General features: G+C 45.1%; 2 protein-coding genes across 3 annotated transcripts in view; one reads left to right on the top strand and one right to left on the bottom strand.

The window, feature by feature from the left end:
- The window catches only part of SART3 (spliceosome associated factor 3, U4/U6 recycling protein), a 53,653-nt gene extending 39,679 nt beyond the window's left edge, over window positions 1-13,974 (bottom strand). Inside the window, exons 1-3 of one of the 2 annotated variants that reach the window (XM_083145797.1) lie at window positions 13,548-13,974; window positions 10,514-10,640; window positions 3,719-3,823 (exon numbers count right to left, since the gene is read on the bottom strand). In XM_083145797.1, coding sequence (XP_083001923.1) covers window positions 3,719-3,823; window positions 10,514-10,640; window positions 13,548-13,748 — 433 coding nt within the window. In that variant the 5' untranslated portion in view covers window positions 13,749-13,974. The remainder of the gene's footprint in view (window positions 1-3,718; window positions 3,824-10,513; window positions 10,641-13,547) is intronic. The other variant, XM_083145789.1, reaches the window with a different exon arrangement.
- A 2,320-nt stretch (window positions 13,975-16,294) lies between these two features.
- ISCU (iron-sulfur cluster assembly enzyme) lies at window positions 16,295-27,250 on the top strand. Its single transcript, XM_083145810.1, has 5 exons — window positions 16,295-16,472; window positions 20,191-20,304; window positions 20,556-20,666; window positions 23,045-23,123; window positions 26,045-27,250. The coding sequence occupies exons 1-5, from the start codon at window positions 16,389-16,391 to the stop codon at window positions 26,125-26,127; spliced, it is 471 nt and encodes a 156-aa protein (XP_083001936.1). The 5' UTR covers window positions 16,295-16,388; the 3' UTR covers window positions 26,128-27,250.
- Window positions 27,251-27,502: the final 252 nt, after the last annotated feature.

Below are 27,502 nucleotides of genomic sequence, written 5' to 3' on the forward strand. Positions count from 1 at the left end.
TTTTCAACAGTAATGTACAGGTATAACAAAAAAAAGAACATTTAACATTTGATTAGTTTAAGACTATGTAAATAGTGGACACTGAGAAAGAGGAAGGACAGTGACAATGTACTCGGAGGCTACATTTAAACCTTATAATGTGTTAAGGCCCCCATTCATGTCCAATTCAGACGAATCGGGCCTAAAGGCCGACATACATTAGGTCACACACAATTTGGCACTTGATGTGCCAAGTTTTGCTTGATGCATGTTTGCAGAGAGCAGGGTAGGGGATGCAGAGAGGCGCTGCGCCCTACCAGATTTTTAAAGGCCCTGCTAAAACAACTTAGCCCGTCGGGTCCCTGCTGCGGGCCTCTGCACGCCCCCAAGGCAGACTTCAGCGGGCGGGCCTGCCCACATTATTGACATCGCCAGGCCCGCCCTGCCGCATACGAATTGCCCCTTTTCCGCCAGCATCCTGCTGGAGGGAGGACTATCTTGAGGTGGAGAAAACACTCCCCGGAGTGGACATCCTGCTTGTTTGTTAGTCTGCTTCCCAATTTAACAGGCCTGGAAAGTAGACTGCAGAGAGTTGGTAGGTGCTCTTCTGCCCAAAGGAGAATGTGTGTCACTTTGAGCATTGACACTGTTTCGGATGCCTCCCTGGTGGTTGATGTAGGTCACTGCTGTGGCAATGTCTGACTGGATCTCCACTAGCCGATTCTGGGTGGAGGACCTCCCCTCACAGAGAGTGCGATAGACTGCCTGCAGCTCCAACAAAGGAGTCCAATGGCCCTGAAAGGAGAGGTCCTTTACCATAGCACCACAACCCGAGACTGGCATTGGTTGTGACTATGACCCAATCCATGATCAGGAGACCAGAGTCACCATCTGACACAATTCTGTTGATCGAAGTGTTCGACACAGCAAAAAGTAAGAGACACCACCTACAGTGAAGATCCCTGGTAGGAATGCATCCAATCAGGCAAAAGGTATGTCAATCTGCTTGGGGGCAGGTCCAGGAGTGATGCCCCTTTTTGCTTGAGACTTTGCAATTGGTGCGTGGAAGCGAGACAAAGACTGTTTTCTTGTCTTACTTTGGGGCCAAACGGACATTTTTGAAATCGGACACTGGGGCCATGATCTTACCAAGTTTTGGGCCAAAAGGAAAAAGTACCCACAAAAGGAAAACGCTTTTAGAGTCTTTTTGCACTACTGAGGACGTCAAAACCGTAGACGCAATGATTCCTGCATCTAGAGCAGCCTCTCCGATGTAGGTATTAGCCTCACTGGTATAATCCACGAGGACCATAAGATCTGAACATTTTGTTCAGGATCTTAACCCTTCAGACAGGGTATCAATGCCATAAGTAAAGGCGAATGATATTCTTGCAGAAACAAATGCAGGGCCTATGACTGCTCCTGAATTTGCATAGATAGAAAATTGGAACAAGTCCTTAAACTGTAGGTTCCTTAAGGGACAACATCTGGAATAGAAAGGGAAGTGGCCTTAACAAGACGTGCGATATGAACATCGACTGGTGGAGGGTTTTCAAACATTTTCTTTTCCTTTCTCACAAGCGTAAAAGAAAATACACCTCCTAGCCAAAAGAAAGTTATTATTAGGATGTGCCCAGGTCTCCCTGAAGAGCTTTTCTAGCTGTGGGGATGTGGAAAAATGGACAGGTCCTTCATTTTGAATAAAGGAGGCTGTGCTGAAGGTCTGCCTTGGGTAAGGCCATCCAGAACAGCCCATATTAATGCATCCACACGGGTCAGGAACCTTTTTCAGTTCTGTGTCAGAAATTTCTTCCGATTGCGAATCCTCAAACTGCAAAACTGACATGTGAGGATTTAGGCCTAGCAGATGAGCTCATAGCTTATTCCATGGATGCAGAGACCTGCACTAAATCTTACACACACCAGGATAAGCCATGAACTCATGCCTTTTTAACTGTGGGGGATTCGGCTGTGGTACACCAACAGGAGGCGCTCTAAAGGCCGCTAGGGTGGCAGCTCACGCATGGATATTTCGGCCCAGCTGAACCTGAAACATTTACAGCAGCAAGCGGCGGTAGAGCTGCAGAGCAGCTGTCACAAATGTCCGAGTGTTCCTGTGCTGCACAGAAAAAAAAACTCCTGGCACTCTGTGCAGGTATAAGTGTGTATCCCTGATATGCCTACCCTTCTGAGGGGGGGGGGGGGGGTTCCTTTAGAAGACAGTGAGCCTTGTAGGGCCAATATGTACACCCACACAAAGAAAACACATGCACACACTTACTAAGTAGTGGGGCAACAAGACACTGAAAAGGTAAACTATCTATAAAGGAATAAATAGTTAAATCTCCTGCACTGAGTCCACCCCAGAAGTAGCTGCTGTTTAGGTAAACAGAGGTACTTAACATGGAATGTGTATAATACAGTGAAACACCTTAAATTGACATGCAGAGTAAACTGGCTGGCTGGCAGATAGATAGAACAATTTAAAGCAGTAATCCTAAAAACAGCATCTGGAAATAGAAAGTGAACCTGTCACTCTGTTCCCAGCTACCAAACACCATGAGGTGAGGTAGGGGACATGTAACCCAACACTAGGATAGTGCTGGTATGGGGCAGGAGAAACCTTCCTCTGTCCCTCTCTCTATCACACTAATCCCAGCCACCAAACCCCATGAGGTGAGGCAGCTGTGGATGACCCAGGCTGTGACAGGCAGAACGCTGTGTAACAGCCGGGTGTTCAGGCTTCACTCTCCTCTGCTATAATGCCAATAAATTGGCTATGGAGAATGGGACAAGAAAGGGAGAAGATGGAACCCTGTGGCGGGAAGCCCATGAAGGGCTCAGTCTTCAGGGTTGTGAGCGGAGCTACGGTGTCTCTGTCCCGCCTGGAGCCTCTCCGGGACTCAGGGGTAGATTTATTAAGCTCGGTAAAGTGATAAACTGTCTGATTTTTATCACCGGCCAATCAGCTCCTACCTGTAATTTTTCAAATCAATCCTGTAGTTTCACAGGTAGGAGCTGATTGGCCGGTGATAAAAACCAGACAGTTTATCACTTCCCCGAGCTTAATAAATCTACCCCTCAGTTCCTGCAAATATGTCCCTGGTGGCCTGGTCGCACTGCCGTTATTACTGTGCTGCAGGCCGCTCCCGGTGCCTGCGATGTGCTGGAGCATCTGAACATTAAGGACAGGGACCCGGCGGCTCTATAATAGTGCGGTTTCAGTGCTAAGAGTTGCCAGCAGTAAGTGATAAAAGAAAAATACAATAATAAAATGAAGTTCGTTAATTAGGGCTGAAAAGCCATGCGCCTAAAAAACGTGCCCTCTCCTAGAGCACCAAGGAAAAAACTGAGCTGGTCTGAGGCAGGCTTGTATGGGGAGGAGGGGCCTCTCCCACTGCACTCAAGAAGTTAACTCCTTGGTGCCCAGTCTGGGGAGACCATAATACCCAATGTTCCAAGTGGTACACCATTGGCTGCTAGAAAAAAAAACAATATTTCAATTAATACCAATTTTGCGTTTTAAATAAAAATCAGCGGTATTTGTTAGAGTGTATTGTATTCTACATTTTTTTAGGATACTGTATGCTCTTTAAATTGAAATCTTAAAAATAAAGGCCAAACGTGATTATACAGTTTTACCTAGAGTATATACAGAAAATATACATGGCTATAATTACGGACAGTTACAAAGAGGAAACCTGGTCTGAATGAAATACAATAGACAATAGGGCCTTACAGATATAATCTTTGATAGCTTTCTCAAACAGCTCATAAACAGCTTCCCGACTGAAATCATCTCCTTCAATTTTCATCTCATCCTTCAACCAGTCCAGCCAGATCTCTGCAGAAGAAAGGAACACATATTATAGACTATAAAACCCACAGAATATGTGCATGAGGACAACAAGATTTGTTTATAATCTTATTTCCTTACTTTTATTGTCATCTACCTATATGCTGACTTCTGAGAATTAACATAAAATATACAGGTTGTGTATCCCTTATCTGGATATCTCATATTCAAAATATTCAGAAAACCTACGGTTTTCAGAATATTTCGGGTTTTTTTTCCTTTATACTTACCTCGTCCCCTGGTGTCCCTGGCGGCCATCGGTCTCTTCTTCAGCAGCATCCCTGGTACCAAGGATGTATTGCGCATGTGTGCCAGTGATGTCACCGGCGCAGTGCATCCTTGGGACTGGGGATGCTGCTGAAGAGGAATCCAAAGGCCGCCAGGGACACCGTGGATGTCGGGGGACAGTTGGGGCACAGCCAGGGTCCATTTTTTCCCCAAATCCGAAATAATCCCTTATCAAAAATGCTCATGGTCTCAAGCATTTCAGATAAGGGATACTCAACCTGTATTTGTTTCTGTGTAATTATATTCTTTAAACTCAATAAAAATGTTAAAAATAAATAAAAAAATAAGTGCATAGTGAAAAGACCCAAGTGGCTTGAAAGGCACAAGTGGAAAGGACTCCAGCACGTTACTATTTGTTCTACAATCCATCACAGTGATCATCTTGTTGTCATCACTCACAAACTGCCCGTGTGACACTCTACTGCAACGGAGTTTATCATGAGGCAACCGCAGTGTAAGATCTCCCCAGTGGCTACGACAGTTCCGACTCACAGCCACCTGTCAGCTGCTTCTGCGCAGACTGTAGTGAGGAAGCCAACTGCTGCAGACTCCCAGGTTAGGCTACCCATCTGTACCGGGTGGGGACTCCCACAGGGGGAAACAGACAGCACACAGAGCAAACCCTTACTTTAATTATATATATATAAATAAATAAATAAATAAAAAAAAAAAATATATATATATATATATATATATATATATATATATATATATATATATTACACACATACACACACACACACTAATAAATCAAAATACTTGGATCACAACAAGTTTATGACTTTACTTAGGAGAGTGCCTATTTTCTCCCCGGAGAAACCCTTGGATTGTACTAAGGTGTTCATACTTGAAATGAACTCCCTTTAGGCACCCCGCCCGCTGCTACTATTACACACCCCGTGCGAGTGCGGTCTTCCACAGAATATATATATATATATATATATATATATATATATATATATATATATATATATATATATATATATATATATATATATATATATATACACACACACACACACACACACACACACACACACACACACACACACATATATACACACACATACACACACACACACACACTAGGTGATTCATCGCGCCCTACGGGCGCTCTTCACACCGTCGTAAGGGGCCCCCCTTAACATGTGAACGCCTTTATGTAGGGGTGGGTGTACTGCAGGATGGAGAGGGTCGGGTAGCGTGTTTCTGCAGGTAGATGCGGTGTGCTATATGTGGTGGAGGGGTAGGTGCTGTGGTGTTGCCGGTGGGTGTGTGAGGGTCGGGTGCAAGCGTGCTTGGGAGTGTTGTGGGTGGGGGAGTGATGGGTGCGGAGATACTGTGGATGGTGGAGTTGCAGGTACGGGGGTGGTCTATGTGGGTTGGTTAGGGGCAGGGGTGCATCGATTAAGTGAGGGGTAGTCTTGGGGTTGCTGTGGGTGTGTGAGCGGGGGTGGTGTGGATGGGGGAGGAATGGACGTGTGGCTATAGCAGGTGGGGGATGGGTGGGGTGGGTGTTGTGTTGTCTTGGCTGGGTTCCGGGGTTCCTGCAGGTTGAGAAGGTCCGGGTTGGGGGGTGCCATGGGTGGGTGCATTAGTACCACAGGTGGGGGTTAGTGGCAGGGGGGGGGGGGTTTGCCACAGGTGGATGCGAGTGTCTGGTGGTGGTGTGGGAGGGGCGGGTGTCGTGTGGGTAGTAGAGTTGCAGTTGCGGGGGTGGTGTCGGTGGAGTAGATGCATGGGTGCAGCACTTGCGTGGGGGAGGGTGGCGGTGCAGCAGGGATTAGAATGGTGGGCTCGGGGTTGGCGTGGGTGAGGGACAGTGTGAAAGCGTGCTGTGGATGGTAGAGAAGCCGGTGTGCCGTGGGTCAGGGAGGGCCGGGTGTGCATCTAGCAGTACACAGGCTAAATGTTGCTATAAGGTTGGCCATGAAGATAATATGTTAGTAAGGCGGTGGACGGGGGTGTGCTGTGGGGGTGCATAGGTGTTGAATGTGAGGTTGCGTTTGGTGGGTGAGGGTTAGGTGCAAGGGCTGTATGGTTGGGTGAATGTGTTTGGGGTGTGTGTGTGTGTGTGTGTGTGTGTGTGTTAGGGATAGTGGTGGTGGTTGAGTTGCAGGTGCAGGCCATGTGTGTTGTGTTGGTTAGGTGCTTTTGGTGATGGAGGGGTGGGTGCAGTGGTGCAGCAGTTGAGTGGTGGATGGTTGTGTGTGGGGTGTACCTGGGTGACGGACGGGTTGTGGGTGTGCTGTGGAAATGGGTGAGTTCGTGGGGCATGGGTGGTGGATGGGCAGTGTGGGTGTGTTGGGGGTGTGAGATGGTGATGGTGTTGCGTGTGGTGAGGGTGGGGTAGTGTGATTGGTGGTGTTGTGGGTGGGGAAGTTGCAGGTTGACGAATACTGTGTCTGGTGGAGTTATAGGTGTGTTTTATCCCCTTGTGGGTAGTGTGTGCTGTGTAGCTATATGTTAGTTTGGAGGTGGATGGTGGTAAGCCGTGGACGGTTGTGGTGTTTCTGAGGGCGTGTTGAAAGTGAGGGTGGGTGAGGGACAGCTGCAAAGGATGGATGGTTGGGTGAAGGTGTTTGGGGGTTGTGTGGGTGGGTTGTTTGGATACTGGTGGTGGTTGAGATGCAGATGTGAGGGTGGGCCGTGGGGGTGTTGTTGTTTTGGGTAGGTGCTGTCGGTGATAGAGGGGCAGGTGCAGTAGTGCTGCATTTTGCTGGGGGATGGTTGTGTCTGGGTGTGAGGGCAGTGTTGGAGTGAGTGTTGCGGGTGTGCGTGGGTGATGGATGGGCTGTGGGTGTGATGTAGAAAGGGATAAGTCTGGTGGGGCGTGGGCTGTGTGGAGGTGTTGTAAATGTGGTGATGGGGTAGGGAACAGAGTTGGTGTGGGTGGGTTAGTGGCAGGTTTTGGGATACTGTGGGTGGTGTAGGTACAGGTTACTGGTGTGGTCCGTGTGGGGTGTTCATGTGCGGTAAGAATGAGGGACAGTTGCGTTGATGTTGTGGGTGCTGGTTTTTTTTGTGGTGCTGGTGTGGTAGAGATAGGTGTGTGTGTGTGTACTGCTGGTGGGGGATGGGCATGTGCACATACAGCAGTTTACAGGCAGAAAGTGCCTATGCTGGGAAATTGCTATGCAGTAGGGGATTGTGTAAAGTGCAGTCTTGGGTCAGAGCAGCAAGGGGGTCCCCAGGGTAGCACGTACCTGTGCCTTGTATAGCTGCTATCCCTAGATGCAGTTCAGCTGGACAGGGGGCAGCAGTGCTGTGTGGGCACAGCATGTATTTCCTGGCCCCCTGTAGCGGGCAGCGTAAGTACTGTGCGCTATTGCGCCCCCCCCCCTGTTCCGACTTACATTTTGCGGGGCCAGGGGGAGATTACCGAAGTTTGCGTTGGGTCTTGGATGTGTGCCAGCCCCGGATCAGCTGAAGGCGCAACCTTGCCTGCGCGCTTGAGAAGGGTGGAGGGAGCCGAGCCACCAGGCAGGACTTCCGTGCACTGCAGCCCTGGAGTATTGCCGATGGCTGCAGTGAGGCAGCTGAAGTGTAGGTTTGGAACTCCATGGCAGGAGGTAGCGGCAGCGGCACATAAGTAAGCTGTGTGCGCCGGGGAGGGGGGGGGGCTGCACACCGGCTGCATTAACCCCCTGCACACTGAGCTGTGCGGGGGGTGTGGTGATGGATGCTCCCGGGAACTGGAGAGGGGAGATGCTGGAGGGAGATGGGGTGGGGGGGGTTATGCTGCCGGCCAGTGGCGTAACTATAAATTTTGCCCCCCAGCCAAAATATTTTCAGGCGCCCCACCACATACTGTCCCTTAGGGAACCTAAGTACCTTACACAATACACTCTATGATTAGGGTTATTGGTTGCGGGGTGTGTGTATGGTTAGTATTATAGGCTGCGGTGTGTGTGTGTGTGTGTGTGTGTGTGTGTGTGTAAGGTTAGGGTTGTGGGATGCGTGGTGTGCATGTATGGTTAGTGTTATAGGCTGCGGTGTGTGTGTATGGTTAGTGTTATAGGCTGCGGTGTGTGTGTGTGTGTATGGTTAGGGTTATAGGTTGCGGGGTGCGTGCTTGTATGGTTAGGGTTATAGGCTGTGGCTGCGCATGTGCAGACCCCGGCATCGAACGTCTTTGTCAAATTACACACTTACCAGGCAGCTCGCTATGGGGAGACCAGGGCAGAAACGTGGCCGTCCCATGGGAAGGACCAGCGTTTTATGGGTGTCCCCATGAAAATGCTGGACATTCCCATGGCAACACATTCGGGCCGATGCCTGCCAAGGGTGGACAGCTGACGTCACAGGATGTCAGTGCTCAGCCTCTCTTTGGCAAAATCTGAAGGAAATAAAAGTCAGTTAAGACCGACTTATTTCCAAAGAGAAAATAAATTATTCGATGGTCGCAATCACTGAATGATTTCTGTCCCCTTCGGCCGCATGCAAGATTGTGTCTTTGGACACATCCTCTCACATGTTACAGAGGGAATGCGGGCGACATTAAGCAGCGAATAAATGCTACTTAACAAGCGGAGTTGAATCACCCCCGATGTGTAGTGTGCGCCACTTAATAACAGGCAGCAGCGAATCCTAATGTGCATGCGTACTAAAGATGTAAACTTAGGGCTAAAGAAACAATATGCCAGACACTATTAGTTAGACTAGGGGTTGTCACATCCAGTTCTCGAGTACCACCGACAGGTCTTTATTATGGTTCATTTATTTAATCATGCACAGATGAGTAAATTTTTTCTGACGGGACAGAAATTCTCACACCTACAGTACATCCAGAGACAGAAATCCTCAAAACATTTCTTCTAGGAATAGAAATGTATTCAAGAAAGTTATAAACATGCCACAAGCTCACTTCACAAGCTAAGGGCCTGTCTGGATTGGACGTTCTTTGGGGTCTCTGAAATTGGTCATCTTTTCCAGGATGGGGTACTACACTCCTTTGAACAATTGGTGTCTATGTATGCAATTCCACGCCACTACTTCTATAAATATCTCCAACTTAGACACGCGATATGTGCGCAGTGGAGGGGGAATGTTCCTGAACTTGTAGAATGTCCAGTCCGCGCGATGATCTGTAAGCTACCGGACCGGAAAAGGGTTTCTGCTACGTACTCTCCTCTCCACACCTTTTCTGGTGCTCAGCAATTGGGTGCTTTACGAGCTAAGTGGGCGGGGGATATTGGGCCCATTGAGGATGAGGACTGGTCTCATATGCTGGGTTCTCCTAGAGGTGCCACGGCATTTGCCAGGTTCCAGCAGATTCAGCTGTATATCCTGCACCGAGTTTATTGGACTCCACACATACTGATGCAGATGGGTGGTGCCGGGTCTGATGCCTGTCCTAAATGTCTGGGGCCAGAGGCTAACTTCTGGCATTTGCTATGGTGTTGCCCACGGGTACACTCCTTTTGGGAAACAGTTCTGGCAAAGGTTCAGGTTACAGGTGTGCAGGTACCGCTTTTTAACCCTTGTATCTGTATCTTTGGTTTGGATATGGAAGATTTACTCCCTAAATATCAAAGAATATATGTTAACAATCTTCTCACCCTGGCCCGTGTATGTATTGCTAGAGCCTGGATGAGCCCTGCCCCACCGTCTTCTAATATGTGGATTGCGCTTGTTAACACCACTATATCCCATGAACGATTTATGTATACCAAACGGAACTGTTTAGGTAAATTCAGCAAAATTTGGAACCCATGACAGACCTCTGCACTGTATTTACAAGACCTTTGCCGTAATTCATCAATATCATCTATATGTTTAGAATGGAAGACTTACCGCTCGTACCCAATGCCTGCCCATACATGCCCCAATATTCTCTTATTAACCGTCTACGACCCCTGGTGACTAATATTACAATGTAGACACACCTTTGGTTATACAGTATTTTACTCTCTGAATGATGCACCAAACATGCAATTTTTATGTTTTGTTTATTTTATAATGTTTGTATTTACAAAACTTAATAAAAAATACATGATTTAAAAAAAAAAAAAAAAACATGCCACAAGCTCAACATTAATCGGAATCCCCTTAGTAATTATAATCTGGGGAGACAAAACCCGGAATTGGTGAATCTTTCTGACTGCTGATGTATGGGCCGCATAATATTGAATGATAAAAACACAATTTATTCAGTTTATGCACCAAGTCCACAGTAATCTATCCACTATACTCCAATCGAATGCATATAAAATGTATTTGTTGAACAAATTGTATGGAATTCACATTTGACACTGTTAAATGAATGACCCCATCTACATGTTTTAGAGGTGATGTGCATAAATGTACAACAGTGTAGTACAGAGTTGCGAGGTGAGATCAGTTATACAACAGTGTAAATAGAAAGTTATTAACATTGCATCTACGTACCTTCAGTAAGTGGAAAGAGTTCACTCATTTTCTGACGGGCACGTCTTAGCCTCTCCAACTCCCCCTCCTGCCTTAACAGTTTGATAAGGTCCAAGTGGCAATTGTAGTCAAATGCATTTATAGATAGCTGACAAAAAAAGAAAAAGCACAATAAAAAAAAAAATTTTTTTAAATAATGGAGTATGATCATAATGCAAAAAGTGACTGGTAAAAGTAAATAGTTTCATTGGAGTGTTCTCTCCGATTGGTGAATCTTTGCCCCCATCGCCATCAGTGGTCTTGTTGCAGATCAGTCCTGTATTAGGGCAACATCAGAGACATGTGGTTCTTACAGATTCCCCCCTTCCTTTTCTGAAGGTGTTTCACAAAGTTCGTATAGGTTTTTTAATGGAAGCCTCTGCATCCACTCCATTATTGAAATGGATGGCTTGGCATTAATGTGTGACTGATGGAGACGGTGTTCCCTAAATTTACAATCAATCCTTCACAGATTTCTTTCTAGTTTAAATGAATCTAGTACAGGGGTCCTCAAACTATTTTGGTCTGGGACCCCATTAGACAAAAATAATGACAGGACCCCAGCAAGTTACTGCAGAAGGTCATCACATCACATGTGTAGTCAGCAGACAGCACATACATGGCAGCATTGTGGAGGCACAAACTGATGGGAGGAGTCTAAAATAACAGACATTTCAACAGATATTTCAGACTGCTTGAATCACTGACTGAGATTAGAGAAGTCATCAGCATGGAGTCGCGACCCCATACTGAGAAGGTGGGGACCCACACTTTGAGAACCACTGATCTAGTACATCCAGATGAGATTTCTGTTTCTATGACTGGTTTGTGTACCTCATTTTGCATTTCCATTTCTGTTTTGTTTTGATGTTTATTACAGTGTGGCAATTCTAGAATTTGTTTCCTGTATCCACTTATTATGTTCCCCATCCCTCCTTTTTACACGAAAAGTCAGAAACCAGACAACCCACTGCCTTGTCCTGATAAATGGCCAGGAAGTTACACACAGGGTTGAAAATTCTACAAGCCTATCTTGGCGATGTCACCTTCTCCACTGAAAACCTAAAAGCTATCAACTTCCCAACGATCTCCAGAGATTTGCAGAAAATATAAGGTGTATAACTCCCTGAGTGGCAAAGGGTACCTTCGTTTTAGAAACTGCTGTTAATCTACAGCTTAACACATGACCAGATTTCAGAGGATGTAAATAGACTTGTCTAGTAGAGTTCTAACAAGTAGGGATAGAGGAGGACCTCATCTTAAATAACACAAAGGCTTAGCTATCTGCTTTATGGCAGTCATTAAGGTGTGATAATAGACATCTCCTGCTGCATTAACATACAGCACTATCACTGTACAAGGAAGAAGCAGTGATAGCAAATCTGACAGCACCTGAATGACCCAATATAACATCACATAAACCCTGCAATAATGGATCAGATGGGTCCATGCTGTCAAGGTAATAAAACGTCAGTTAAAAATAGGGGTTCATTTTTTTGGGATCTGACCTATTTTGCACATCTGGCAGATATTTGCACTCTAAGGGTTAAGCTGGATACACACACAAAGATTCACCTGTCTGGTGGGAACGAAAATCTGGTAATCTATGGGAGCAAAGGACAATCAGCCATTCACTCCCAAATGCTGGAAAACAGACAATAGACATTCAGGCACATTGGTGAAAGCCGTTTGTTTGGATACATTTGTAAAATGAATGTGTTTCTTTTTTATGTTTCGCAACAATTGGGAGCAAATGCTTGTTATTTGCTTCCATACATTGCCAGAGAGGAGGTGCCGGCTACCACAGTGAGAGGAGTTTGGTGTCTTTCGGGTGAGTATGCATCCGACCCCTGCAGCTGCAATTGTATATCACCCTCCTCCACAATCACAGTGACAGCAGAGTGTGGGGAGGGGGTGCAGCAAGGGGGAAGCTTGATCCCGTAACATGCAGAGTGAAGGAGGGCAGCAGTGGGAGCCCACGCATCTCCTGTCTTTGCAGTTCCTGCTTTGCCTCTCTGTCCTCTGGCTCAAACAAGGGGCTGGGAAACATACAGAGAAGGGAGGGGGCAGGCAGGGGGACATACAGTCAATGGAGGCAGAGTGGGGGACATACAGTGAAGGATGGTCAGGCTCGGGGACATACAGTGAATGGAGGCAGTGATGGACATTCAGAGAAGGGAAGGGGGCAGGCTGTGGGACATAGTGAATGGTAGTCATATAGTGAACGGAGGGTCAGGCTTTGGGACATTCAGAGAAAGGGGGGACAGAGTGAATGGGTGCAGAGTGGGGAACATCCAGTGAATGGGGGACATACAGAGAAAGATGGTCAGGCAGGGGAATATACAGTGAATGGGGGCAGGCTGGAGGAAATAATGAGAAGGGGGGGCAGTCTGGGGGACATAAAGTGAATGGGGGTAGAGTGAGGGACCATTCTGATGTGATTAATGATTCAAAGAATGTCAGGATGAATGGTCCGCCCCCCACATTTTCCCCTCACCAATACTGGCCCTTGTTGCAAAAAGTTTGGACACCCCTGGCTTACGCTACTAAATTTACGTAGCGTAATTGTTCGCTTGCCACGCTTCGGACTCGGGCAACTTTACTAAAGGTAATAGATGGTGGCGTGGACATAGGGTGGCTTTCAGAATAGCAGCAGAACGTAACTGGCGTAGCGGTGTGTGCAAAGATGAGGAAATATATATATTTTAGTATTTAGTGCGCTCTATAATATCTTTTTCTGTACTTCCCCAACTTCACTAACAGGAGTGGAAAATAGAGGTGCTGCTGTCCCCTTCACAGCGCAAGACTGAGACCAATATTCTAGATTAGATATATAGATACTTACACACAATTACACGTGAGAACTTTCTGATGGAAGGAAAGGGAATACAATCATACACCCGCACCAGCAGTGTAGTCATGATTCCATATTATTCTATATGACCCTGAGGTGACAGGTGGCCGGGTGGCGAGTCGACAGACAATTGTCAGATGCACGGTTACCTCTCATCATTACCTGCTCTTCCAGACGCTGGATTTCAGCTTCATTCTCTTTCTCATCTTCCTCATCGGAGGAGGACGGTCCCGTTCCCTCAGACGTGCCATCTCCCTGGTCATCTCCCTGGTCTTCTCCCTCCGACTCCATTCCCTCGCCCTCCTCCTCGTCCCCTAGAACCTGTGTTTCTCTTTCCTCCTGGCCGTGCTCTGCAGCCGCCATCGTGCTCCTTGCTGCGAATTCACAACGTTTGTTGGGCGTGCAGGTGTGCCACAGCGACTCCTGTCTACAACATGTTTATTTGCCGAGAGATACATAAACTAAAATATATATCTCGAAAGTGTGCGCGTAAGACATGTTCCTTTTAGCCTCTATCTTTACGTGTTAATACCAGTGACCCGAGACAAAATCATTTTATTTCATGCAGGCAGCAGCGGGCAGCACTGTCTCCAGGGAGACGAACGCCCGCGTGAATGGGGCCCTCGCTAGTCGTGTGCTCGCGATATTTCGGTAACGTTTTCTGCCATGTTGGTTGTGGCAGGCAGAATAGAGTATGACATGATGTTTAATCATATTTTTCATAAAAATCATTCATTAGCAAAGTTAAAATTAGCAAAGTTAAAATCCAGAGAAAAGGACGGTTACAAGAAATAGCCATGTGAGTTAGGGATTTGGTATCAATACCAAGTAATTGGTTTCTATTTTTATTTCAGACATTTGATTTCACAGGTAAAATGATTTCTGCATCTAATGCTACATGTGTATTTCCAGACTTGTAAACTTTAATTCTTACTGTATTGAATTTTGTTTAATGTTCACATGGTTCACATGAGTCATACATTGAGAAATTATACTGCAAATGCTAAAGCAATAAGTGTGTGAACATACCCTCCAACATCTGAAGTATATAGAATTCGGTACACACCCAGAAAGGGGGCATGGCCATGGATAAAGTGGGTGTGCTCACTGTAAAGGGGGAGTGGTCACCCCCTTTCCGAATCTGTACCCGGCATTTAAAATACAATGTGAGCGCTAAAAAAAGTAAAGTGCAGCCAACCTTCCTCGCTGCTCAGCCTCCACTCGCCGGGCTGCAGGTGCTCATCCGGCCCCCCTGTCATGCTGGCAATCGCACCCTTGCTGTTCAGCTCAGCCTGAGGCAGCTGAGCTCTGTGCGCATGTCCCCTTGGGAACAGGTGCTTGGCCAAGGGAGAGGGCGCCAGGGATAAACAGACAAGCCCAGAGCCCGGAGGAGTCCGGACAAAAATGGGGAGAGCGCACCAGGACTGACAGCCGAGCCTGGAGCAGGACAAATACCAAAATTCGGTACATTCGGTACAGTCTTCATTTGCCGGTACAGACCGTTTAAAAACGGTACTGTACCGGCAAATTCGGTACAGTTGGAGGGTATGTGTGAACATTATGGCAAATTAATCATTTTAATGGTGTTAATCTGAGATAAAGACGTGGAGACCCTGCCCCCTGGCCTAGCCCGCCACTGGCATCTGTCAGCTTCACATCAACAGCAGCACAGGTGGGGTGGGCAGCCGGCAGGTGATCTCCTTTCGGCAGCAATATAGCAACAGCGGGATGAGCTGTGCGATGCCCCATGCAGTTGCACGGCTTGTCCCCCTATAAAAATGGCCCTGGCAATAAAATATCAGCCAATCACCTCCTAACTGACCTTTTTCAAAAACACCCATGTACACATGGCAGGGTACCCTGAGGAAGGACCTGTTGGTCCGATACACGTTGGTAGGAAGGAGGAACCATACCCCACGGAGGAACACATACCTAATAAAACATATACATATTAGCAAAAAGAAACCGCTTTGCAATAAATTAATTTTACTGCCGTAATTTCACTACTTAAACTGTGGTTGTGGTGAGTACTACAGTTTAAGTTACGTGCACGCACGCACATACGAAGAGCTCTGGAATTTGCAGTCAGAGATCAGGCCAAATTAGGCCCTTAATGTGTAAATTTGTAATGTGTAAACCCCTCTACTCTTATCTGTTCTCTCACTCTCTCTCGACACACTCTTTGTCTCACCCTCCTCTCACTCTCTCCTGTCCCACTAAGGGTCATTGTAGTGACAATGGTGTGGGGTGGGAGGGCCTTTCAAGATTTGCTATGGGGCCCAAACATTCTTGTTATGCCCCTGAGTATAGAGTAATATGAAATGCAAAAATAGTACAGTTCCACAACATACATGAGGTCACTTGTCTACCCAGTAAAACCTGCACTCATACATTCACCTAATTAAGGTTCAGTTATTTCCACATGAAAATGTGACAGCCTAACATTGTATAATATAGCCTTTCATAATGTATTTCTAGAAGCTTGTGATGAATATTTATCCACAACAAACATGTGCATCCATAATACCCTCCAACATGGCCCATTCCATTAGGTACAAAATGCTCTGTTCCTGGACTTCCCTGTCGTGACAGTTGCAGAGGTGAGGCTGCACCACTGTCCAATATTCAAAAAGGGGAGCCACACCTACTGCCACCCCAAACATCACTGTCCTGGACTCACTGGCAGTTGATGTTATCCCCCTCTTTGAATTTTGGACTGTGCCGGAGTCCAACCTCTGTAACTGCCAGCTGCAGGGAAGTCCAGGAACAGAGCACTAATGGAATGGGTCATGTTGGAGGGTACGCAGATGTAACATTGAGCTGTTGCATAACCTAGCAGTAAGTAGTGTGCGACTTTAGTCTTCTTCACATCACGTGACCAAACACACTACTGTATGATGTATGCCTAGGGATGGTCAGGTGACTCTCCGCACACCAAGTGACGCAATTACGCCGCGTCTCCTTCTACCAGAGTGACTGCCTGCCTGAAGTACGACACACGCAATGGCTGGAGTAGGTCGTTTGTTGTGCTCTGCGTGGAGCCGGTGCCCGGAGCTTCGGGTTCCCTGTGCAGCTTATCACAAGAAGGTGCGTTGAAGGGCGGGCTGCGGTGCCCTGGTGGTGGTGGTAGTGACAGCCGGTGGCGGTGTGGCAGTTGAGCCGGGGGACGGGGCGCCACTGCAGCAACGGTGATATTACTTGGCAGCAGGGTTCTGTCTCCGGGCAGTTGCTTATCTCACTGCCGCGACGGCGTCCTCCTCCTGGCCTGTGGCCGCACTAACTGTATCTTGTATATACGGAGCTTTATTTGTACACTAATGGCTTTCTTTATATGTAGTTACATAATGTGGAACCTCTGAATGCAGCGTGGGAATGGTTTGCATATTGTAACATGGGTTTCCTTAGTTCTCTGATGAGTTACTGGAAATATTACTCTGTCTGGGCTGTTTATTGTCTGCAGTACCTACATGCTGTAATGTTTTCTAAGGGGCCACCAGGGTTTGAAAGTGTCTTATTTACACGCAAAACAAGTCCTTCGCCATATGCAGCCATGATGGAGACTCTTTGGTCATGATAGGTAGACTGCGAGGAAGACCTATGAAGCCTCAGAGATAGAGAAGTTGCCCATAGCAGCCCATCTACTTTTAACGGTCATCTTGCGCACTTGTCAGATTGATGAAGCTGATTGGTTCTAAAGTGTCAATTTTATGGGTGAAAACCGGACCAGGACAAAACCGCCGGACAACAAACTCTGCATTTTGGGGCTTGTAGCCTCCGGTCCGGGGGGCTGTCCTGTCCGGGGGGGCTGCCTGTGACATCTGTCACCAGGTAGAGGAGGAGGGGTAGAATAAAGCCTCCCTGCATGGTCCGGGCATGTAGCAAAAACCGGACGGTCCGGACCACACGGGGAGGCTGTAATCTCCCCTCTCCCATGTCCCTGGTGATAGCTATCACAGGGACCCCCCCCCCCCCCCCCCCCGGACCGGACCCTACAAGTTCCGGACTGCAGATTTTGATGTCCTGTCCGGTGGTCCGGAGTGTAGTCCGGTTTTTACATAGTCCCCAATTTTATCACTGTCTGGGCCTACCTGTATATGATTTGAGTACCTTATTTTGAGAGCGGGGCAGTAAATGAAGCCATTTAAATAGAGGCTGAGTTTTCTCCACGGTGTTAGAAAACATGATGACGCCTTGGTTGGCATCAGAGGCGTAACTAGAACATTGCAGGCCCCATAGCAAAATGTTAAAAGGCCCCAACCCCCCGGGGCGGGCATAGACAGACAGACGGATTGAAGGAGCATAAATAGACAGATGGGAGGGGGCATGGATGGACGGAAGGAGCATACATGGCTGGATAGGAAGGAACATAGACAGATGGATGGGAGGAAGCATAGATGGACAGATTAGCGGGGGGGCATAGATGGACGGAATGAGCATACAAATGTAGATGGCTCAAGAAGTAGGAACAGGAGGGGGACTGATGGAAGAACCATAGACAGACATGAGAGGGCATAGAAAGACAGACAGATGTTAGCAGCATAGACAGATGGATGGGAGGGACATAGGTGGGTGGATGGATATCGATGGATGGATGAGAGGAAGACATAGATTGGTGGAATTGCAGGATGGGGTACAGATGGACAGATAAATAGAGCACACAGGATTTCATAAGGCCATTTCTGCAGAGGCTGCAGAATGTAGTAGGAATCTGGCTATGATGGATGGAGCTGCTGGAGGAGATACTGATCATTATTTCAGCCTCACTAGCAGCCCTACAGCCCGGACACCCTCCCCGACCCCTCCTCCAGACTGGCCTACCTTACAGCAGCAGCTTCTCCCCCTCTTATGCAGCAGCAGCATTTCTCCAGTCCTCCGCCTTCCCCCTGCAGCGCAGCAGTCTCATCTCCGCTCCCCTCAAGTGCTTCAGCAACAGCCTCCAATTGAATTGAAGAATGATGTCAGGCGAGGCGCGCCTGCTGGTGCTGCTGTAGCAGCGCTAGGGATGTGCGGCTGACAGGCGTGTCAGTCAGACGCGCGGTGACTCTTCCGGTTCCGGGGTGCAAATCAGTCATCCTCTGCTGTCCTCCTCCACTCTCCGCAGCAGGAGTAAGTTTTTTTAAAAATGTAACAAAACAATGCAGAGGGTGCAGGGGATAGCCATGGGCCCCCCAAGCCGCCGGGCCCCGTAGCAGCTGCACCCTCTATAGTTACGCCACTGGTTGGCATTGTTTCTTCACATTCTGATCATGACAGTATCCGTTTTCTTCAACATTTCAATAACACACTGGAAATTAAAATTGTTTCTGTTTTTTTTTTTACAGAATAAACCTTTTTTTTGGTACAGTATTTTGACCTTAAATTTGGTCGGGAAGGGATTAAAGTGAAAAGTAAAGTTTAATAATCCTCATGAGTATATCAGCATGCTGAGTCCTGCTCTTGGCATTGAAATAATTACCTATAAGGCCAACGCTGGTACAAGAATTGTCTATTTTTCTCTTTAATATTGTCTTTCTGAAATTTTGCAGCAGTAGCAGGGAATGTCAGCCAGCAGTTGCATCTTATTTTTAATCTCCGTTTTCATAATCCCTTGCGCAATGCATCCACAAGCAACACTAATGCTTTCAGTATCATTCTTGACAATGCATCTCCCTAATATTGTTATTGCTAACACCCCTTTCACACCGCACCTCGGGCCCGGGATATTGCTGAGTCGCTGACGTAAGGACCCAAGTCGAGCAAAACGGCAATTCGACCTGGGTTCTAAGAAGGGGTAAACCTGGGTCACCCTCTGCATAATGGGTAACCTGGGTTTATTGGGGCAGATTTATTAAGCTTGGAGAAGAGATAAACTGGAGATAAAGCCGAGAAAAGGTAAAAGGAGATAAAGCACAGCCAATCAGCTCCCAACTGTCTTTTTCAAACACAGCTGATTTGATTGGCTGTGCTTTATCTCCTTTTACCTTTTCTCCGCTTTTATCTCCAGTTTATCTCTTCTCCAAGCTTAATAAATCTGCCCCATTGTGTCTGGCTGAGCTGGGTTGGACCTGGGATGTGAAAGAGGCAATAAAGAAATAATACTGTGTTTGGTGCTCTATTGATGCTATTTACTAAGCAGTAATAAATGAAGTATTTTATTGCCTCTTATATTTGGCTCTTACTTACAGCTGATGGCAACAAGGTAACGTAACTTACATCAACTATAACGTTGTGTATAGCCGCTTCCAACACCTTGCTTGGGGTGTTTATAGCACAGTCTGGCTTATATCAGTGCTGATATACAGACAAGACTCTGCTAGAAGCCACAAAGCAGAGATGACACCCCAGGCAGATACTGCATGAGTTTTAAAAGTTGTATTGTGCTACAGTGAATGTTAGAAAGTATAGCAGTATATTAAGCTAGAGGTCTGTGAAACAACAAGTAAAGCCCATTTTAAATCTCTGAGAAACTTGCTAACTGAAACTTGCAGGCAGTTGTTTTCAACAGACCACAATAACGGATGTAGTTACAATATTTAAACACCCTTTGAAAGTATGCATGCTGAGAGATCCAATTTGTAAATGTAAACACTTATTTTTGGCTTGTTGCATATGATCTGGCATTCGTAAATATTTTCTATTCGCACCACTTGTGTACTTAGTTTATATTATAACAATGATGAAATGCAGCGAGTATATACTTGTGTCAGCCCATTTTGGTAAATGTATTGTATAAGAGTTGGCATAGTTGTTGAACTGCTATTAAAAGGCAGACGTAGAGTGATTTGACCTTCATTCATTAACACTATGTCCATGTCTCAAATTACAGGTTGTTGACCATTATGAGAACCCTAGGAATGTTGGGTCCCTTGACAAGAACTCAAAAAATGTCGGAACTGGCTTGGTGGGTGCTCCAGCGTGCGGAGATGTTATGAAACTGCAGGTATGTATGCTGCATGTTACATAAGGTGTTTTATAGGGACACTATTGCTGTAGTATTAAATAAGTATCCTCATTGTTAAACCGTATTGGCTCACTGCAAAATCAAGTGGATAAGGTGTCATGATTTTTTTTTTTTTTTTTTTCTTTTGGTATATCATTTTTAGTTCTTAATTATATGTTTAAGAGTGGATGTTTGCAACTTTTTCAGGTTGACCAGCTACTATGCATATTACAGTCTTTCATATCTTGCAGATTGAAGTCAATGAAAATGGTAAAATTGTTGATGCCAGGTTCAAAACATTTGGATGTGGTTCTGCAATTGCCTCCAGCTCTTTAGCAACCGAGTGGGTGAAAGGAAAAACGGTAACTTGTATTTTTATTTATATACAGGCCTCATTCTATGTACTATGCCATTTCTAAAGGCCCATACTCGCTGGGAGGTTTTGAACTGAAAGCCACTCAAACTTGGTGTGGCTTTTTTTTTTCGGTTCACATTTGTAACAATTGGATCTCTGTATTTATACTTAACATGGGATACATTGTAGTTACTGCATATATGTGTCTAGCTAGATTGTTGGTATATCATGTGATGATTATTGCTTGTCTATATGTCCCGCTTTTTATGCTTGTATTTGTAAGCAACAATTCTATAATTTAATTTTGTGGCTGCCACCACATTAAGTTGTTATACTATTACACCGTGTATAGCATATGGGAGATAAACACTATTCACATGTGGTCATTATATATCAGGTATTGTTAATAAGCAGAGTTCTAATCTCATAAATTTGATTATAGACCACGCTGTGAGTATTGTTTAAGTTAGATATAGACTATGCTATGTTGGCATATATTGGCCAGGGCGCAGATGGACTGCCCTCCCCTCTGTGTCTGCCGCCCTCCCCTCTGTGTCCGGTCTTATCGATTGCACTGTTGCACATTTTATACACACTAGGCAATCTATTGGTGTGATGCAGGTAGCGTGTACACGGAGTGATCTATCAATGTGATGGTAACATGGGTCAACGCCGGGGCATTTAAACAGTACACTCCGGTCTCCCAAACTGCTATCAGGGATCCCGTCCCTATGAAATGGTGTACACACCATGCAATGTATTATCGTTATGATAGAACAGGTAAAATTTTACATACACATCAAGTGATATAGGGTGATAATACAGTGGCTTTGTCCCGGGGCGTTGATCAGTGTTTTCCGATCTCACAAATATGCTAGCAGGAGTTTATTCCTTTTCAAGCTTCATACACTCGCGTGTCAGTTGAATAAGTCTGTGCCGGGGCATAAGTCAAAGCTCTCCGGTCTCACAGGTACATTTACACAGATTTATACCCTTTCAGCAGGGATCTATTCCTTTCTTAAGGTAGTGTGCATATTAGGTGATATGTTATCGTAATAAAGGAACAGGTCTTTGCTGGGGCATCACACACCACTCTCCGGTCTCACTAGCACTGTCAGGAATCTGTTCCCTTTCAGACACCGTGGGTAGTATTCAATGTGAAATATCGCCGTGTGCAGCGAATCCTGTTTAGGATTCGCTGCACACTCGCTGTGTTCCGGAGGGCTGGCTGGCTCTCGCTCTCCTGTATTCAATGTCGGAGGGGCGAGTTGCCCCTCGCGGCGAATCTTAACCCCGGCAGCGGACGAGCGTCCGCGGCAGGGAGCCGTGGGACGGTGGCAGGCAGGGAGATTGAAGTCTCCCTGCCTGCCCCAGAACGTATGTGTGGGGGGGGAGGTAAGCTCCTCCCCCCCCCCCGAGCCAGCAGGGGACCGGGTATATTCACTGCTCCCGATCATGCATATGTAATGATCGGGTGCAGTGAATATCTAATGAGCGGCTCGGCTCCCGACCCCCTGCTGGCCGGGAGCCATTAAGCACATGAATGAAAATAGAATGCCCCTTCACAAAATAAAATTCCTGATTTTTTTTTTTTTTTTTTTTTTTTTTTTTTTACATCAAAATTAAAACAAACTTTTATTTTAATAGTTCACATTCCACTTCTCCATGAAATCACCCAGAAAGACGGCGAGAAGTGCACATTGAATAGGGTTGCTCGCTTTTTGAGAGCAAAAGTCTCCGTCCAACATGAGAAAAGCACAAACTCGCCATAAAACACGGCAAATTTTTCTCATTGAATACTGCCCCGTGTGCCAGCGTGTTTGTGTGCGCTTGGCTACGGAGGCTCTCCACTATCGCTGCACAGTTAATTAATGATGATAACAATACACATACAAGTATTACATATTGGGTAAGTCTAAAAACGGATTTATAGAGAGAGCATGCTGATGTGCATTTCGCTCTACAGGCTTTTTCAAGGCTTAACCTAGGTGAGCCTTGAAAAAGCCTGTAGGGCTACAGGGGATTAGATTACCAGGTCATGTACAATTAATAAAATTGTTAACTATAAATAAGTGATTGCCTGCCAGCTATTGAGTTGAATATACATTAATAAAATATACACCATTATTGGTACGACACATTGTTGTTTTAAGTCATTCAAGACTGCGTGGATGAGGAGTGCGTCTGGATAAACTGATTTCTTTCTTTCCTCCTTTTGTGTAATGTGGGTACATTTTGTAAAGAACTTGTTTCCTGCAGTTTTTGGTGAACTGACATACCAATAAATCACATATGTATTCTGCGAAGCAAAGATTGTATGAAAACAAATACAATGTTTTATTAAAAATAGCTGCATAATTTAATGGTCTGTGTTTGTTTTTATAGGTTGATGAAGCAATGACTATCAAGAACACAGACATTGCTAAAGAGCTCTGCCTTCCACCAGTGAAGTTGCACTGTTCCAGTAAGTATTCTTGCGCTTAAACGGTTTAGTGTGAGTATAGTGCATACTCAGTCAATGGTACTTTTTTAATTTAGTATGGCATTATATACATGTCTTTTGACTTCTAAAGTAATAAGTAAAACCTTGCATGCAACCAACATATTAAAAATGCATTACATGTAACATAATTACAATTAAAGCAGGTTGTTTTACCTATATCTTCTACTACAAACCTAACGTCTCAAAAGAAGCACTTTGGCCTAAATATCAATAAAGTAAATAATTACTATGGCAAATAAATATAAACCAGATAAATTGCAGCATTAAAACTATCAAAAAGGTACTTGTGTAGTTTCGCGGTGGCACTTCCCAGCGGATCGCATGCAAGATTTACGTACGATTAGATCTGCGATGTGATTTAGCACACCCCCACTATCCACGTCAGCCCGAAGTGTGGTGAGCACCACGAGGGGACATTGTATGCAACCTCACGACCTGTTCATATCCCCACTATCCACGTCGGTGTTGAGTTGTTTTTATAAAATGTGGCGAGTGTAAGCGTAAAACGAGCCTGAAGTATGGCGAGGGCACGCGGAATACACGTCAAGTAATCTGTGTCCCCCTTTTTCCCCACGTTTTGCCCTTTAGAAATTGGGCAGGGCTCTGCACCCTGTTAAAACAACCTAGTGTGAACGCTATACAGCAGGATTCCTTTTTTGACAGAATCCAAATAACCTACTAGTGTGGTTTGGGTTGTAGGAAGAAACCAGAGTAACCACTCAGTGTCCACAAATAACCTGTCTGCATTGACATAATGTCAACATTGTCTATGCATGCTGCTTGGGTTAGGCTGCAGTTCACATTAGTTTTAGGCAAATGTATCAATGTTGATGACATGTCTTAAAAAAAATGTGTTAACCCACTATTTTAATCATGTCCTTTTTACATGATATGTCAGCCAATTTTATCAAGATTTAGTAGCCTGAATAGATCACTTTGAAGCCCAACCTATTTTAATCACTGTTTAGCTTCACTAATTCTTGACCTTGTAACAACTTTTCACATTTATGGGGTGTACACACGGTGAGGGTTTTTTTTTTTTTTTTTTTTTTTTTTCAGGATATTTTGTTGATAGTCAAAATCTCTTAGAAGGTTAGACAAAATCTCCATATTTTTCTCCTGCTTAGTCAATATTGTCTAGCATAGATTGACTGTGCAGGCAAGGCAATTTTAACTAGACCATAAACTATCATTATTTAAGGGGTGTACACACGGAGCGATCCTTCTAAGCGATTTTGACTACATAGTCAAAATTGCTTAGAAGGTTAGTAAAGATCGCTGTCAAGGTTAGACAAATCGCCCTATAATATCGCTTAGTAAAAAAAGTTGCCATGCAAGAATATTTTAACTAGATCGCTGGCTGTCTAGTCGAAATTGCTGATATTCACTGCTGAGGGAGATATTCACTAGGCGATCTGGGTACTTGTGTATTATCACGGCGCCTGATTTTATCTATATCATATACGGTTTAGCGGCCATTTCGATATGCCATTTCGCGGCCGATTTGCATGCTATTCCATCCTTGCACACCCCCACTATCCAAGTCAGCCCAAAGCGAGACCTGTTCATACCCCCACTATCCACGTCGGCGTGGAGTTGATTTTATAAAGAGTGGCCAGCGCAGCGAGCCACCGAGCCCGAAGCATGGCGATTGGACACGGATTGCTTGACGTGTATTCCGCGTCCCCTCACGGGGTTCGCACACGCTTTGTGATTGTTGGCGAGGGGACACTGATTGCTTGACACGCTTCGGGCTCGGTGGCTCGCTCGCCATGCTTTATAAAATCAACTCCACTGCAACGTGGATAGTGGGGGTATAAACAGGTCGGGAGGACGCGTACCACGTCCGTTCGCCACGCTTCAGGCTAACTTGGATAGTGGGGGTGTGCAAGGATGGAATAGCATGCAAATCACTTTTTTTTTTTTTTTTTTTTATTGCATGCGATTTTCGCCCGATTTTGCAGGCACCGTGATAATACACAAGTACCTCGATCTGCAATGAATAACAAGCAACTATGTTTATTCTAGTATAGTCAAAATCGCCCGTAGACATATCGCTTAGTCAAAATCGCTTGTGCATTTAGTCCATTTGCTTATTCAAAATCGCTTAAAGTCGGTCACTAGCAAAAACCGCTCCGTGTGTACTCCCCTTTAGAGTCAAAATCACCAGTGCATCTAGCACTCAAATCTCAAATTGATTAGTCAACATTTTCCATTAGCCAGTATGGTGTGTACAGGGCCATACCCTCTCCTTACTCTTTCAGTTCTCCTTTCTCCTCCAGTACCTATCTGGATAATTTTTGCATTCCAGCCTTCAAATGTTGGAAATTCAGGATCTTTACTTTAAGCAAACTTTTATTCATTATAATGACCTGTAAAGTTACCTTTATGTAGGAAATATAATCTTTTTCTGCACATGTTTAATTTGAATTTATTCTATTCTTCACAAATGTGATCAACACTGGCATTTTAGCAGATATTTTGCACATCTCACATATGTCACTCAAAGGGTTAAACTATTCACTTATTATCATCCCTCTTAAAGATGTAGTTGAATTTTTGGTTCTTGTTTAGTTTCACGGCCAAACTATGGCCCTCCAGCTGTTGTGAGCGAATTGGGATCACTATGTGTGATCCAGATTCGGACCCTTAAATGTGGGTGGTTCTCTTGCAGCTGCCACTAGATGGTGCTGAAAATGCAGAATTTGTTGCTCCATTCAGCCACGAATAACCATGGGGTCACTCAGCTTATAGCCTCCCGTGCAGGCTGAAATGTCAGAAGTTGCCATTTTCAGTACATTAAACTAGCAATAGTGACATTTGCAATAGTTAACACTTGAGTTATATTAGTGTAATGTCATCATTCTGTTTTTCCTTTCCAGTGCTTGCAGAAGACGCTATCAGGGCTGCTTTAGCAGATTACAGACTGAAGCAGGACAAGGAGGAGGTAGCAGTCAGCGGATAAAATCTCTCCTTAGCTCATGACACTTTAATGCTGTTCTCTTAGGAAGTAGGGCATGCCTTTACCATTATACGCACAATAATATAGCGGCTTGTCCAACTGTGTGACTGTCTATTTTGTACTTGTGTGATATTTTTTTTTTCCAATTTGCAAAGTGTGCCTTAGAACAAGGGAGGAAAGCAATGGCCATAAATCTGGCTTGTTACATATTGCTCCAGTTAGAAAATGATATAAGCAGGATGTGTACAGAAACATTACTACAGCTACTTGCTGATAGTCACAACTTTTTTTTGTGTGTTCTGTTTTATCACATGAAATCAGTGTTCTAATCCCATTTTACACTTAAGGGTGTGTGGCATGCATTGCAATGAAATCTGTGTGTGTGTGTGTGTGTTTTTTTTTTTTTTTTTTTTCTCTGTAAACTAAAATACATCACTTTACCATTAGTATAAATTTAAAGCCGTGATAGATTAGAAAAATGACCCTTCGCAATGTCTCAAATCAGTTGCTTACTTGTAACTGCCTTAAGAGATCTATGATGAATAAAAGCTAATTCACATTTCACTTTGGGTTCCTCACGTCATGTGATATTGTATTAATGTCTTATTAAGCTGATCCCCCAAATCTGCCTGATATTCAAATGTGTGCCTAATGGGGCCTACACATGAAGCAATATACAGGCACTTTCTAAGCGATCTTACTAGATTGCTTAGAAAATGCCCCTACATCGCTTCATGTGCCGTAGTGATGCACGGCCCTGTGCATTGTGATCACCCGGCGATTATTATGCAGAACACTGGCTATACATCGGTCAGGGCCAGTGTTCTCACAAGAGAACACTGGCGCTGACACATTGCTTTGTGCTGAGCAATTGCGCTGAAGCATTCCGGCTATCTAGCATCGCTCAGAACACTTCAGCATTGCTATGTGTGTAGGCCCCGTAAGTGTTGTGGTCTACAATTGTTGTGTTTTTATAGATAGTTGCGATGAGAGCTGTTGTTTCAAAATGAAAACTCCTATATTTTGCAATGGATAAGGGGGCTTATTTTAAGCTTCTTAGTTTAATGTAGTAGATAGTTTAAGCAAGGAACGTTTTATCATAAATAAAATAAATATATCAAACTTCTCTCTTGCGTGTTTGAAATGTTCTAGGACTTGTCAGATTGTACCGGAAGAATAGAAATTGCTGTGGTTTTAATATAATACATGTCCAGGGCTATTGCTGCCACTAGGCAATTGCCTATGGTGTGTGTGTGTGTGTGTGTATATGTGTATGAGGTGCCTGATGCATTAGTAATGTGTCTTTATCAATGACATGGTGACCACTGACACAGGAGATGTAGTTTATTTTTATTTGAAGTTGCGGCTGCTGCTCTTC

This window comes from Crinia signifera, chromosome 1 (genome assembly GCF_055691185.1).
Source record: "Crinia signifera chromosome 1, ASM5569118v1, whole genome shotgun sequence".
In the NCBI taxonomy this organism is placed as follows: domain Eukaryota; kingdom Metazoa; phylum Chordata; class Amphibia; order Anura; family Myobatrachidae; genus Crinia; species Crinia signifera.

Coding starts and splice junctions, on each gene's coding strand:
- ISCU (XM_083145810.1), top strand. CDS start 16,389: ATGGCTGGAGTAGGTCGTTTGTTGTGCTCTGCGTGGAGCCGGTGCCCG. Junction 20,667..23,044: donor AGTGGGTGAAAGGAAAAACG/GTAACTTGTATT, acceptor TTGTTTTTATAG/GTTGATGAAGCAATGACTAT. Junction 23,124..26,044: donor AGTGAAGTTGCACTGTTCCA/GTAAGTATTCTT, acceptor TTTCCTTTCCAG/TGCTTGCAGAAGACGCTATC.